The 16,277-nt window shown below is 40.4% G+C and overlaps 1 protein-coding gene across 1 annotated transcript in view; it reads right to left on the reverse strand.

Annotated features, from left to right (window-relative positions):
• The window catches only part of LRRC1 (leucine rich repeat containing 1), a gene marked incomplete at its 5' end in the record, with an annotated part of 40,068 nt that extends 26,508 nt beyond the window's left edge, over positions 1–13,560 (reverse strand). Inside the window, 2 exons of the mRNA XM_009864382.1 lie at positions 10,134–10,223; positions 13,482–13,560. Of these exons, the coding sequence (XP_009862684.1) occupies positions 10,134–10,223; positions 13,482–13,560 (169 nt within the window). The remainder of the gene's footprint in view (positions 1–10,133; positions 10,224–13,481) is intronic.
• Positions 13,561–16,277: the final 2,717 nt, after the last annotated feature.

Consider the following 16,277-nt stretch of genomic DNA (forward strand, 5'->3'; position numbering starts at 1 on the left):
GAAAGAGAGAAGAATGAGTATGGTCCCCATAAACAAGGGAAAGTCCTACACAACAGGGATGGCTAAGGTGAGAACAAAGTACAGATTCTGAGTTTGGTCTGATTTACATTTTTTTATGCAGCAGTAGCAATGCCTGTAGAACACAATCCAAAGATGCAGCACACAGAAATGAGATACGAAGTCCACATTCTGGCTATTTCTACCAGTTCCAAAGGACTTTGCTGGGCCAGCATCTGAAATCAGTGCTATTTTGATAATGCCTGAGCCTGCATCTCTACACAGCACACACACTTTGGAATATTCATCATGATGCTACACCAGGAAAGAAGGGAGTCTAAACTAGGCAATTTGTTTTCTTTTTTTTGTGCAAAAAAAAAAAAACATGCTGCGATTTCTGTCTTTCAAAGGTCTTCCAAGAAATGAGAAAGTAACTATCATACTATGACAACAGCATACAAAGTGCATGAAACTAGCTATAATTAAATATATTACAGACCATCCCCATTGTCCAAGTAAAACTATCAGTAACATGTATGCCTCTGCCACAGGACACATCAGTTAGATAAGTAGTCACTCATCTGACAGCATCTTATTAAGCTATTCCCATCCCACAAGGCTTCCAGTTGCAGACAGACAGTTCATCAAGAGCCTGACATTTAGCGGCCTCTTTTCCCCTCACAGAAGTGACAACGTTAATCAGTCACTAGCCAGCTCTCAAACTGCCACTTACTCAGACCACAGGTATTTGAAAGCACAGCATATACCTTTGGGATAGTCTCCTGGTCCAAGTCGCTCCTCAAAAAAGTCTCTTTCTCTCACTCTTTCTTCACTGAACGTATCACTGACTGCAGAAAGAGTCTGAAAAGACCAGGCTCCAAACCAAACTCTTACACCAACCGTATCCTGGGCTGCATCAAAAAAAGTGCGGCCAGAAGATCAAGGGAGGTGATTCTCTACCTCTACTCTGCACTTGTGAGACCCAATCTGCAGATCTGTGTGCAGCTCTGGGGTCCCCAGCATGAGAAGGGTACAGACCTGCTAGAGCAGGTCCAGAGGAGGGCCACAAAAATGATCAAGGGGATGGAGCACTTCTTCCGTGAAAAAAGACTTCAGCCTGGAGAAGACAAGTCTCCAGGGAGACCTTCTTGCAGACTTTCAGTGTATTAAAGGGGCTTATAATAGAGATCATAGAATCGTAGAAACACCAGGGCCTGCAGTGACAATAAAAAGGACAACAGTTTTAAACTTAAAAAGGATGGGGTTAGGTTGAATGTAAGGAAGATTTATTTTTTTTTTACAGTGAGGGCAGTGAGACACTGGAACAAGCTGCTGAGAAAAGTGTGGATGTCCCATCCCTGTAAGTGTTCAAGGCCAGGTTGGATGAGGCTTTGAGCAACCAGATCTAATGAAAGATGTCTCTGCCCACAGCAGGAGGGTTGGATTAGACGATGTCTGAAGGTCCCTTTCAACTCGAACTACTTTATGATTCTATGAAATTAGGTGCTTAAGCTTGGGTAGTTTTAAGTGCTTTTGTAGCATGCACCCCTTTCTAGAGTTAACTACGACTTCAGTTCTTCCTTGAGTCCGCCTTATTTCACCTACACATAGTTACTATACGTGCCAGCACTGGAACTTTCCTCAGTGTCTGAAGAACCAGCTCCATGTGAATTTTTGGTATAACGACAATTCCAATGCAACAAAATGAATATCAGCCTTACAGGTAAGGATTATGCTTCCCGAATTTCCTAAAGTTCTATTAACATATAACCATGTCATTCATAGTCTATATACTGCTGGTATTTTGCCCTCCTTTTTAAAAGGTTCAGCACAACATACTTATTTTGCTTCCAGCTACTGCCTACTGTTGTCATATAGTTAGACAAAGTTATCATGAAAGAAACTTAAAATTCATATCTATTATATGGCAACCTACAAATGGCACAGAATTGCAGCTGCTTTCCTTTTCTCAATGAGATTATTTCTCCAAAAAGTTTAGCTTAAGCATTGGGGTTTTTTTTAAATATCACCTTTAAACAGTCTCCTCTTTGTTTGCTTAACCTTTGGTTATGATAACCTGTTTTACAGTGTGAATAATAAAGAGGAACACTAATGACTTTTTGTAAAATGAATCCAAGAGAATTTAAAGAGAGAGAGACCTTATGTCCACACTGTGAAATACAGGAGAATGATTTTTGAAATTTCTCAGCTACTGAATCCCAGAAATTCTTATGTGAGCCAGTAATTACAGGAAGCATTAATTTCCTAAATGAGGGCACTTATTCATTTCAAAGCTAACTATCCTCACACACAAAGTTCTACAGTTCTACTTTGAAATGTAAGAGATGCTGTAAAAGCAACTAAAAAGCAAGGTAACCAGATTTGATGAAACTGTTACCATGTCTCACCAGCATTGTTAAAGTCCATTCTTGCAGAGATCATCTTTGACAGAATTCCCCCATCTTCTTTTTGGAGGCAAAGCAACTTGAAGTTAATTGCATCAAAGTTAAACGCTATTCTTTCCTCTCAAATTTAGGCATATAGTACGCAAGAGAAAGGCACATGAGTCCAATTCTGAAGCTTGGCCAGCAGGACAGCATTCTAGTAAGAACTTCTGAAAGTTTATGTTCCTAATGTTTCATGTTTTTCTGCAGAGTTGAGAGAAGTGGACACAAATTATGGGGGGAAAATATTCCTTCCTTGAAAGACTGATTTTAAATAGGCACAAAAGAAAGTAAAATTTGATTATTTTGTTACTCTAGACTTAAACAGTAAAGACACTGAAAACCAAAGGAAGAGCTTCTGCATAGTCAGTTACCTGAACTGAACTGTCAATACCATTGATTATCTTGTAAAAAGCTACAAATCTTCCAGAAGTGGAAATGGAAAAATAAAAAACATTAGTATCTTATTAGGGACTAACCAGAGGAAAGACTAAACAGACAGCCAGTAGTACAAGTCACGTCCAAATTTTAAAAACAGAGAGAAGTTCTATAGTTTATGGTCAACGAATTCCCTAAACATGTAACAGAGGTAGTCTAAGCTGCTAATTAAGACTAGTTTTCTATGTAAGCATGGTTTTCAACTTGCTGAGATCAGTTCTAATTCACACACATCAACCAGCAAGGTCCAAAAAATGAACACTGAACTCCCTATGATGTTCAAAAGGCATCATTAATAAGGAGAGATTCCTACTTACAGCGCTGCCTGTTCACTTTTGAACACTTAAACTGAACATTCTCTAATTCCCTTACCAAGATTACTGAAATAGGTTGGGGGAGCTAAGCCAATTCACTACTACAACAAGATTTCATTTTCAGAATATCTTTTGCTCCACTCATGCAACATCAATCTTCAACAACTTAAAAAACGTAATTGCTTTATTAAAAAAAAATTGCTAAATTTATTCTAAATATTTCTTTCTTGTGTAACACACAAGATGCAACATCTCTTACTTAAAGGCCAGATGGCACTGCATTCACTATTATATTGTTAAACAGTGTTCCCGAAATAAACTTTCAAGTTCCTTGACATTCAGCTTTGCCATTTAGCAAACAGCCGTGATTAACATTGAATGCTCTACCCACTCAAACTCTGTAAATATTACTTGTCATGCTAAATTCCGATAAGCCAGAGTGAGAGCTTCTAATATTATTTATATCAGTCAAGCTAGACCACCTACCAACAGTCCTCCTTTAATGTATTTGCAAGATAACCCTCCCCATCACTTTTTGTTGTAACGTGTAAAACCATATTTTAATTAGACATTATTATGCTAAACCTTTGTCTTCTTCCACACAATTTTAAAAGCATTTTCCATTCTGTGTGATGCTAATAGAAGCGTAATCTACACTTGAGGCATCCCAGCACACACTAAGAAAACATAGTCATGGACTGGGCCAGGAATCCACTATCAGAACAAGCATGTCATTCTGATCTGCTTCTGAGTCATCTGCACTGAGCACATCATCCTTGTCTTTGAAGACTTTTTATTCTCCAGCTACTCCTATTCAGATCAACATTAAAAGATTCTCAGTTCAGAAGCTGTTGAAAACTTCAAAACCTCTAGAACTCAATACACATATATACTAAAAAACAAAATAAAACCCACGACCCTCAGTGACTTTGTTTCTCTAACATGAGACCTCTGGAGTAAAATTTGCTCTGTCCTTTTGATTATGTTCACTGTCATAATGAAATGCCTATTTCAGCATTCTACCTGCTAGATTGCAGATGTTAAGAGGAAAATTTCTCTGCTTACCTGGTAATTCCCTTTCAGTAGTAAGGTCCACAGATCCACTCAGCCTGCTTGCAGCTTGGGGGTAAACCAGACTCATCAGCATCAGAAGAATATCCTTTCCATCTAAAGAAATTTACCCCTCCCCACATCAAAAGTTTCTAAAGCTAAAATAAAACTATTCTACCTTCTTGCATCATAGACTGTGCAGTTCTCCCCCCCCCCCAAAAAAAAGGTGGAGGGCAAGGAGGCTATGAATGACAGGGATATCAGGAAACATAATACTATCAGCTTTTTTGGATCCTCATGATTTGGAGATCATGCCCAAGTAGGAGACCATCTGTACATTTACATTTCCCTCCCTGCGAGGGAAATAAAAACCTACAAAGATTGAGTTTGGCAGAGGGAAGCTTTTTTATTTGCCATGTTAGAGTCCAGGCAAAGAACTTGCAAAACACTCTATCTGCCAGTCAGTAATAATCTCATACTTCAAATCTTAGCATCCAAACAAAACAAAAAAAAAGTAATCCTTATCTTTTCCAGGGACAGACCAGGTTGCTGAAAAAATGTTTGGTGTGCTGATGGGCAGCCAGCCTTAAATCCTAATTTAAAGCACAGTAGTGACACTGCACTTTGCTTCAGCCTTTAAAGAAACTTGATAATTCTGTTGTGCCCACAGAGTCTAACAGACAACTGTCTTTTTCAAATGTGCTTTTCATGCTGAAAGGACTATTTCTTAGGCTAGGGCCAATTCCTTGTGAAGCACCCATCTGAGAGTCCGATGCTAGATTAAACATCAGAGACACACATAAAAGGTTTTCCAAAGAAGGTGCCTGGACTTTGTTCAAGCCTAAAAACCACAATTAAAGAAATAAACATACAAAGCTAACACAATCTCTCTTCTCTTTCTAGACGTTAAGCCCTGTATGGATCTCCCAAGTTCCCAGACCTTTGCTGGCAAAGTAGGCTGGTAAGGGGGCAAGGAACTAATCCTGAAGCCAACACTACAGAACGAACACATACAGACAGGGAAGATGCTGCAGACAGACAGATATTAGATTATTCACGTTACTGTAAGGTATGGCCTAGAAAGCCTTACAGACAAACGACCTGCTTTACACAAATACCCTTACATACAAATATTCTGATTTTTGAATTTCAGGAAAAAGTCATGCCCTCTGTTTTGGCTGTTAAATGAATAAGGAAATACTAAAGAAAAATCCTGGAAGCAAGTGGAAATTCCTAAAAGCTGCCCACGCTGAGAGGAACAGGTTATGCTTGCTTGTTGGGCAGCTCTACAGACATACACAGTCCTGTAGAATAGGCAAGGAAATGAGATTTGCTCTCATTAGACTGAGAAACGTTGTAAAACACACTCCTACTCACAGCTTAAATTGTGTAACTTGTTTCTTCAAATGTTTCAACTAGCCAACAGGACAACTTCTGCCCCAAGCTGCACGCACCTAATTATTAGCCAAAATCTCTCACGTGTGTCAGCACTCACTGTTTTACTCTGGGTAGCAACTACACCACAAGTGAAAGAGAGCACACAACACAAGGAAACACAAAAAATACTAACGGTAATATTAAGACATCTCTACTGTTATCAAGTGTTAAAGCAGTGTGCCGCATGTCTTTCTGGTATGCCCTAAAACAATGTATGAGCTTAAAAGAGGAATGCTTCATCTAACAGGAGAAAACTTTTAGCACATATACCAGCACTGGATAAGCAGATTGAAGCGATAACACAGAAGTTCACATACACTGAGCATGGCTATGCACAAGCAAAAGGGAAACAAAAAGGGTTCAAAGGAGGCCTTGCCTGCGTTCTTCAACTGTCCAGTTAGGAACCTTAAAAGTACTCCCTTTGGCAACACAAAGAACATGAAAAATATAAAAGGTCTATACAAAAGAATTCTTAACGGCATGGTAAAATTAACAGCAACTCTACATATCAATGGCATGAACAAGTTCTGACGCTGTACTCGGACAGTGAAGCTGAACACTGGCATTCATCTTACACATCAGACCACATGAAAAAGAGACTGGATATCTAAATTCACAAGGATATCTAAATGCACTTCCACTAATAGTTCACCACAAGGCAATCCAAGTCTATTATTTACCATCGGGAAGAACTTCCTAAATGACCTTCAATGTACAGCTGTTTGGAAAAGTATTTGCCGTTACTTCTGTTGCTTTCCCCATTTAAGACAGCAGGGCAAATTTGCAGTGTCCCAAGATTTTAAGTAGGTAGTCGTTTTGCTTTTTTCTTAAAAAAAAAGAAGGTAACAAGAGAGACACTACGTACATACTGATCACTGTACTACATGAAGATGAATTAGAGATTTTGCTGGCTGTATTAAGCAGTTTCCCAGACAAGAGTATAAAACCGTAAGTATTTCGGATGTGTTTCAATAAGTTTCCACATACTCTAGTGGTCAGACCTGCAACAAGCACAAGGACTTCAAGTTTTTCCCAGAATAAGCCCACTGTAGTAGAATACATCACCAGTATGTATTTGCTTGATCGCTATTTGACAGAAGTCATACAGAGCACATAGGTCCAGCCTATTCTACCAGATAACATCACGATAGTCCAAAGCACACAGAACTCCAGTAAGGCATCTGCAAACATACCCAAACACCTCTAAGAGCCTTACTTGGCCTCTTCAACCAGAAAGACACCATTAGTATTACTTTCTTTCTAATTCCTAGCATTTTTTCGGTGCCAGCAAGTGCAGAGGCAAAAGAAAATAGAAAGGAATGACGAGCACAAGTAGGCTACCTTTGGAAAAGCCACAGAGCGTTTTACTGCTTTTACCAAAAACAGAGCAATCAGCTGTACCATCAGATTCACTTGCAATAAACAATGAAAATGTTGTGAACTGAAAAAGGAAACCTGCACTTATTGGTAGCCAGACTGAAAGAAAATTAAATCTTTTACTCATAGATCTAAGGCTAAAAGTGTGATAAAATTCACTCTCAGAGGTAAGTGGCCTTTAAGGACTTCAGGTGTCAGTTCCAACTGGCTGCAAACAAGACCTCCCAATAATTTCTAACTGCAACCAGACAAGATCCCTTTCTCTCTGTTGCCAACACATTCCCCAATAGACTTCAGGGACAGCGACATTTTGAGTGAGCACCTAGCAATTCGGCCTCATGTTCATTAATATTCTTCTGAGCTGGAAAGTGTGCATCTTTAGCCCAAGGTTATCACTGACTTCCAACTGCCATATTCCCACCCACCGTGAATAGCTGATGAGCTAAAGACAACAGCTCCATTTGCCTGTCTCGGCTTCTTTAAGCATAAATCTGATAATGGAAACTTCTACTCATGAGATTAAAGTGGTTTTATAAAAATACAATATTTATATTCTAGGTAGATATGTAGAAGCACTTCCCACTCCAAAGTCAGCCCATCAAACCTGAATAAAGGTCTAGTTCTCCAGAAGAACTCACCATGACCACCAGGAGAAGCATATGGCTAGCCCCAAAGTAAGTGAGGACCTCTGGTTTTTAGCTTCAGTTTCGGGAATGGGATACTGACTTTGAGGGAGGACAAGTTACACCGCTCTGTTCTGCAGCAGCTCATCTAGGGCTGAAATAGTATCACAGCACTCTCCTGCACTGCTTACGATGAATAGCAACAAGTTTCTACCCTTATTCTTGCACAGCTCCACATACTGACATCTCTACAAATGTCCGCCATCCTCATTTTAATCAAAGTTGTTTCCAGTCATTTGCTCTAAAATAGAGGCTACAACTACTCAACACTACCAAGTGACAGGCAGAACAAGCAAGAGGCCAGAGCCACCACAGCCAGTGACCTCTGGCCAGCAGTGTTCCTCTCATTACCATCTGCAAAGCAGAAGTCCACCTCATGCTTTGGGAATCACTTTATCTTGTCATGGTTCTTGTATTCATGTGCAGAATCAAGATGAATCCCAAATTTTGGGCCTTGTTTTTTAGCAACCACAGAGTCTGAACACACCAGTTCTTAGCTGCCAGCACTGCAAAAAGCTGTATAATAAGTTCTGTGAACGTTTACAGAAAGGGAAGGATGTCACAAATGCCCCAACTCATACAATTTTTAAGTAAGACCTTGCCATAGTCACCAGGCACACGTTAGCTGGCACCTGTTAGTGCTTGAGGAAGGTTTAATAAGACACCTTGCACTTCTGTTGCTGCTGGAGTGGTGCCAGCTGACAGCTATTATACCCATGGGAAGTGACAAATGCAATGCCAGCCTGAACTTGACTACGTTGTAGGAGCTTTTAATAATAAGACCCCTTCTGGAGGACTCTTCTGTTGGGTTTTACTATTATGGACTATGCTGACTCCCGAGAGAACCCATGTTAGATATATTCCACTTTATGAAAGCATGTCCAGGATTAATATGCCTCTACCAATACTCACAAACTCAACACCTGAGTTACTGTAGCTTTCTGAAGAATGATTGAAGTGGTTCAGTACGTAGCAACTTAATAGCAACAATATGGGCAAAGTAACCACAAAGGCAGACGCAGACTTAAAAAAAAAAGGAGGGGGGGGAAGATACAGGAACAGTCAGGTGCTGCAAGAAATTTCAAATTCTCAACAATTATGTATTTCCCAGCACAAGCAACAACTTAAAACGTTTCTGAGTTAAAGAACAGATATCCTAAGATCTGTGAAGACTATTCCTGAAGCTGGAATAGCAAGTTAAATTCTTCAGCTTAGGAAAAAGCACCTGGGGATATGGTAGAAATCTACAAAGGCACTGACCGCAAACCAAGCGCATAGGGATCAGCTAGCTGCTCACTGCTTCTTCCAGTACCATCATAGGCAAGGTAGTTAGAGCCAGGCTCAAAAAAAACAAACAAAAAATCAATGTAATGTGCTATAGAGCTATGCAGCTGTTTTCCAGGGCAGAATACTAAAGATGTCTACATAAGCTCAACAAGAAACTGGACAAATAGGTGGAAGAGAGATTCATTATGGGCTACCAATTAGACAAATCAAAATCCAAAACTCAGGAAACCCTCTGAACCAGCAACAGTCAGGGGATGGAGGGAGGAGTAATCAAACACAATTTTCTTCTTAATCTTCAGTAGGCATCTACTTACTGCACCTGTAGAAGGAAGCTGAGCTAGCTGAGCCTTTGATATGAACCACCACAGTCTTTCTCACATATTCAAGTGAGGAGACTAAGAGGAGAGAGATTTCCCTTGTGAGAGTCTGGAAGTTCATTTCAGTCAAAATGAGACAGTTAAACAACGTTCACTTTACTTTCCACATGTCTCCACTTTGGAAGTCTGTTCTTGCAAGGCTGCTCTACTTTCCAGAGTTAACAAACACATCTTAAATGTTTACCAAATTTCATCTTAAGAGCTCTTCAGTGAGTATTGATCTCCAGAGCTCCCACTGGAGGTTTTTTTCCAGAACCAGACTGCTCTTAGAGTTAGGAGCCTTCTAATTTCCATCCTGATAACAGTCGGCTTTTACCCATCTGTTCTTGTGCCAACTATTGTCTGATTCTGAGCTAAGCTGCAAGCCGTCTGACGTGTTCACAATAATGGATCAATGGTCTGCTACAATGAAGGAAAGCAAAAGGTCAGATCTGCGTCACAAAATACCTATTTAAGTTTGCACTTAAAATTCCAAGTTACTCCAAATCCCAGAGAACAGAGTTGAAACATATGCACACATGCTTCAGATTCTGGAAAAGCCTGCTCGTGTTGAGTGAAAAACAAAACAGAACTTTTCTTAAACAGATCCCTCAGACAATATGAAAAACAGTGCAGACATTTAAATAACTCTATAGGTATATTACATAAAATCATGCAGTTCATTTATACAATAGGAGTAAAATAAAGAGAAAACAAATTAAGATAGTAATAAGGCATAAAAAAACTTACTTCCCAATGTTTTCAGGTAGTGCTTGCAGAGAGATGTCATTTACTGAAAGACACGTTAGATTCTGTAATTCGGGAAAGCTTTCAGGCAACCTATGGAGATATTAATTCAAATCAAGGACTTCCAGCAGAAGTATATATATACTGGAAAAGAGAACATGTAGCAAAAAACAAGAGTCTACTTAGCAAACAGACTCAGAAGAAGGCATCCCCTGACTCCAGTACGACTTTCAAAAAATTCTTAGGGTTATAGTAAGGAAAAAAAAAAAGCCACATGACTTCAAGACTTTAAAGTTTCTTCTCTGTCAGAGAACAGGTATTATTCCTGTTGCCTAGCCCCTCTCTTACCTGCCCCCAATTTATAACTTTAAAAAGCTATAGGGCTTGAGAACATTTTAAGCATTTTAACAAATTTAAAAAGCAAAACATATTAATAAATGTTTTTTACTATCATTTTCCTGTATCGCCTAGATGGCAAAATAATTCAACAAATTATTTTCATTCACACTTCAGTTACATACACATTTACAGCATGGCCTTTTTGCATTAGCTAATAGGCTGCTCTTCAAATGCTGCTTTTTGAAGAAACAGTCTGTTCGCCATGAAGACATTCCTCTGTTAGAGCATTTCACATTTACTGGTTCATAACACAACAGCAGGTAATCCCTCCCTTTCTACACTACAAAATGCAGCCATATTTAAAACATTCCTGAAGTTCCCAAAGCCTTCAGGTTCATCACTCGGTCTTCTGCAAGGCTTGGCTTCCCCTCCCATGGACCGATTCCTGTAGCCCTCACCGTTCCCTGGCAGCCAGGTTGCACTAAGGAGCTTTGTTTGCAGTTGCACGGGAGCCGAGGTGGTGTAAAACGGGCAACAAAGTAGAGAAGAGAAGCTCCTGGTTCAGCCATGCAACTTCTGCTTGTCCCCTAGAGCACACAACCTAAGCTCAAGCTGTTGCATTTGGTTTGGTTCCTGCTCTACCCATCACCCAGCTCAAGGCACATGGTGTGACCTGCAGGCAACTAAGCAGAAGGAGACGCATGCCTACAGGCTATAATACAATTGTGCATGACTGGGAAAGGGGAAAAATACAAATTACAGTAGGGGGCAGGCGGGACCCTTCATGTGCCCAACTCCACACTGCACTGTTTGTCATCTTCTGGACCAGAACATGCACAGTACCTCCAGAATGTGACTATTAATTATGTTTAGGATCTAACAGGTTTAAGACTGGAGTTGAAAGGTCTGGTTATCTTTTTGGTGAGCCCTGAAGTGCACAGGACGTTGTTGTAGGCCCCTGCCAGCCAGAACTATTCTACTACCTGTAGCATATAGCAGAATTCTAGTCTAATCTACAACAGAATTCTAGTCTAATTGTTCAGATGTGGTGTTAAGGAATATGGTTTAGGGGTGAGCTTGATTAGAAAAGGGGTTAATAGTCAGACTCAGTGATACCAAGGGTCTTTTCCAACCTGAATGATTCTATGATTCTGTGAAATATGCCTGCATTTTATTATATAAATCTGAAATCATCCAAGAACAGCTGGGAAAATGGTCTCTCAGGCACTTTTAATGATGCAGATTCATCAATGATTAAGTTTGACGATGAGGCAATATACAGTATTAGTGGTAGGACATTGATTAGGAAGATCTCTGACTGGCTTTTATGCTTAGAGGAAATCAGGGCAAGAATCAATGGCTAAAAAAAGTTTCAGGATATCACACAGAAAAGGAAATCACTACTAGACTTTACTACTCTGCCTAGGCAAACGAGTGCCACAACCTACACGCTGTTATATAGATAAAACTGAAATTCTGGATTTCATCAAGAAAATACCTGGCGACCATGTGTAAACATCTTCTGGTATCTGTGTTTTCTAACACAGTAAATTGCTTGGAGTGATGTTTCCCAGGACACGCGTACACTTTGGAGCCACTTTATCAAGAATTTTTAAAATTCCCTTAAACTGTCAACAAGGAGTTATGAGATCTACTTCAACCCCATTAAAAGCCTTTCAACTCCTTTGTTAATTCCACTCAGCTGTAGCTGTGCATTACTACTGTTTAAGGAAACACATTACTTGGGCCCCCAGCCTTATTGAACAGACAAAATGCAGAAGGCTAACTAGCACACTGCTGCAGACAATTTTAATTTCAATACCATGAGACGCAGCTCTGAGTTTTATGTACTGCGCACTGATCCCTAGAAAAAGCTGTTTGGTGACCCTCACCACTTGCATATCGAAACATCAGTTCAGCCTCAGTTTGCTTTACCAGATTTTTGTGGTATTATTATCCTCACTTTATAAACGGGCTACAGAGGCACGAGGATTAAGATCACAAGCGTTCCTTTTAATGTTAAAAGCTGCGACTTTCCAGAGAACTTAGGACACACTATGGGCAATATTCAAAGAGCACTTCTGAAGAATCTCAGCTGCCCACACAGGAGGAGCCGTCTCGCAACGGAGCGGCTTAAGATATTACAGACTCTCTCCTGTTAGCAGTCCTGCACCGCAGCAAGCCAGCTAATCATGCAAGTATTCCTAACCCATCTCGGTGCAAGGCAAAGCAGGTCGGCGAGCGCCCACTCTGAATACTCTGGCTTATGTGACTTGCTCAGCACCACAAAGGAGCTCTGTGGCATCGGCTGGTTTAGGAAACTGTTCTCCAAATAGTATTTAAAGACCTTAACTAGCAGATCACCTCCTCCTTGCTACATCCAGCCTCATTTCACCAGATATATTCTAAACTCTTCAGCAAATAGAACAGTGAAATGTAAACAAAACTTCTCTTCTATGCTAAAAGAGTGTGTAATCCCCAAACCACAGCTCGTCAGAACACAGACCAGCAGTAGCCATAGCAGCCACTGACACACACAGTGCATTTTTGCCGTGTTACTGTATGTCACTGTGTCCCAATTGATGGGAGGGTGACGAAAAGCTAGTCCAAGCTTTAATCATTAGTAAAAGCCATTATCTGCAGCAGCTGATCTAAAGCCTATTCCAAATCGTCAGGCACCTGGGTTTGTGCCAATGCATTCATGCTAACCATTGCCTTCTCTCTCTCAAGTATGAGCATGGTTTTCCTACGCATTTAAAAGGAATGAAAACTACTTAAGAGATAATCAGATTTACATTTTTTCCTGGTTGGCTAACAAATTTCATGTCCTCCCAGGAAAGATGCACATCACTTCTTAAATGTAAACTTTTGCTGCACTCCCTGCCAGAGAAAGACACTGTTGGCAAGATTTCATAGAGATTGACAATTTTTAAGGGTTTATTTAAAATTGTAATTGTTACAGCAAGATTGTAATTCTGGTATGGCAAGTACTAAAAAGAAGGTGGAAGTTACCTAGTCAGTGGATTCCCACTGAAATCTGCTACCTGTAGTGCTCTGCAGAATGAGATGCTTTCTGGTATTTCAGGAATATCTGCAGAAGAAAAAAAAAATGAAAAAAAAAGGTCAACAACTGTACTGCATCTACACCAAAAGTATTGCCTCATTATATTCAGTAAATTGCTACTGCAATACCTTAGTATCTTCCAAGACATTTCAACATGCAAGACTGCTTCACGTCCAAGTATACAGCTATGGCAGCAGACCCATTTTCTGCTTTTTCACATTCTGTTTCCCCCTCCTGCTCCACGCTCCTGTTCCTGATCGCAGACTACTCACCTGTCCTTAGACTGATCTTTATCAGCCTCTGCCCATCAGAGAAGAAAAAAGAACAACAAAAAACCAACACACTATGTGCTAGGACTGCCCTAAAGAACAAATTAAAATCTGAACCTCTTGTAATTCGATCAATACACACCCACAATCTGTACTGGCAGAAAGTACACAGGGAGGTAGAATGAGGGAAGGAAGAAGAGAATGTTCGTCTCTCCACCTGTAACACACACTCATGGGAGCAGAACCAGCCTTGCTCACACTAAAGCCAGGAAATTTGAAAATATTATGCAAATTGACAGGTCCCAAATAAGTTCTAGTATACTATTTCAGATTGCCAGGAAGTAATCAGAGATATTTGTATGTGAAAACAGATATTTTTTTCAAGTATCTTCAACATAACACGTTTACCTACTGAAGTTAGGCACGCTACCTTAAAAATAAAGTTGTCCTCTGGGCCTCTTACATCAAACTATTTCCACAAATAGGCTGCAGGCCCTCTGTGCAAGTTCTTCTTTACCATCACTAAGCTCCAGTGAAAAAATGAAACAAACACGTTTGGTTTCCTTGTTTAACAACTTAAGAGTTTTTATGATTAATTTTGAACAAAGAGTAAAAAAAAAAAAAACCCCAAAAAAAGACAGATCTTAAACTAAAAATCCGACTTCTGTCTCCAAGTTTTTTCCTATTTCTATTTTTTCTACAGAGCTTTACATCTATCCCATCACCTTTTCCTGCTGTTCTCATCACAAGAACACTTTGGGAAACATCTTCACAGATTTTCCTCATGCATGTGGCACCACCGACCCCAGCAGCCATCAGTGATCTAATTATGTTAAAAAACATTTGGAAAATATGTCTCTCCCAACCTAGCTGACACCTATGACTTCATTCAGCTCTTCTCCCCAAAAGTGGTGCAATGGAGGGAGGAGAGGGAGAAGGAGAGGGAGAGGGAGAGGGAGAGGGAGAGGGAGAGGGCACCTGCTCATCAGGTTCATCGCTTGCCAGGTAATCTGAGCAAATGTATCTATTTTGAATGATTCTCAGCTCAGAACTGAACCCAGAGCCAGGAAGAACATCTTCCAAATCCACAAGTGACCAGTTGTGAACGACCAACAAAAGGGCAGTAGAGGAGAATCTCCTGGGGACCTTCTGTTTCCCACGTAAGTGAGAAGGACTGGAGGGAAAAAGGCAGATAGACACCTGGAAATGGGTTTCACTCCATCCCAAGAGGTGCTTCCTCTTGAAATGGAAGTAAATTACTCTTGCCTCACAAATCCCAGTGCTCCCAGTACACTCACCAGGCACCACTTTGAAAACAGCTGCGACAGATGGAGAAATGGTTCAGAGTAACTCTAAAGCAGTCTAATCACTAACCCCAGAAACACAGTGCATATTTAAAAGATATAGTCACTGTTACTAAATATCAAAATAATGAATAAGAGTGCCAAATACCCACATTGTGACACATCAAACAACCAAGTTGTGCTTCTACAACACAGAACAAAGCAACCTCCGGCGAGGTTTGCATGGAGCGTTGTGCACAGCACAAACAGTTTCCTCAGAACACTTGTTGAAGGAGAATAAACTACAATTTATATCTGCACAAACCCTACATCAGAGACCTTTTACACGTTCTTATGCACCCACTCCATCATAATGGCTTTGGTGTTTTAGGGGAAGCAGTTGATCTTTCCTAGATAGCCAACAGCAACGAGATAAATTCAGAGTGAAACAGTAAGTCAGGCCTCTGAGGTTAGAAGGGACAGGTCATTAAGTCTCCAAATCAGGATTAAGAGAGCTCACTCTCTCATGGCAGCTTGCCTCACAAAGGACCCAACCACCTGGCCTGGGACAGAGGCCAGAGAGGCACGGAGGCTGTAATTCAGGATCTTGCATGGGGAACATCAGGCTGGAGAGCAACCAAGCCTCATGGTCAGGGTCTTCAAAGCTCTTCATAGGTATTTCATCAAGCCTGAGTCCAGTACAACATATGCCAGCTGCAGAGTCAACCAGCAGATCCCCTACGAAGAGGCTCAGGACTAGCCCTGAAACTACCACAGGAGCCACAAGGCTCCTAAATTTAAATGGGAGACACCTGAACACCCAACCTGTTTCAAAGTGGCACTTTCACAAGTGTTTCTGCTGACCTCAGAGTCAAAACCTCAAGCTTTATTTCTCTCGCATGGTAGGGAGAAACAAGTGTGAATTGTGCATTTAAGTAACTGACATAAAAAAAAAAAGAAATTTCATTAAGATGGTCTGATTAAACAATGACTCTAAACTGTTACTCTTGTAACACTCAAAGTACTTTAAAGCATTTGCCTGTCACTAATAGTCCAGAAAGTCAAAGCACTGATGGCATTGCAGGGACATTGCTCTGTCTTGCAAAACAGATAGCAAATAAAATAATACTAATATTTCTTTTTTCTTTTTTTTTAACATTCACATATGTCTTGGGTTACAATATGTAACCAA

This window comes from Apaloderma vittatum, unplaced genomic scaffold (assembly GCF_000703405.1).
Source record: "Apaloderma vittatum isolate BGI_N311 unplaced genomic scaffold, ASM70340v1 scaffold2882, whole genome shotgun sequence".
NCBI classification, from domain to species: Eukaryota; Metazoa; Chordata; class Aves; order Trogoniformes; family Trogonidae; genus Apaloderma; species Apaloderma vittatum.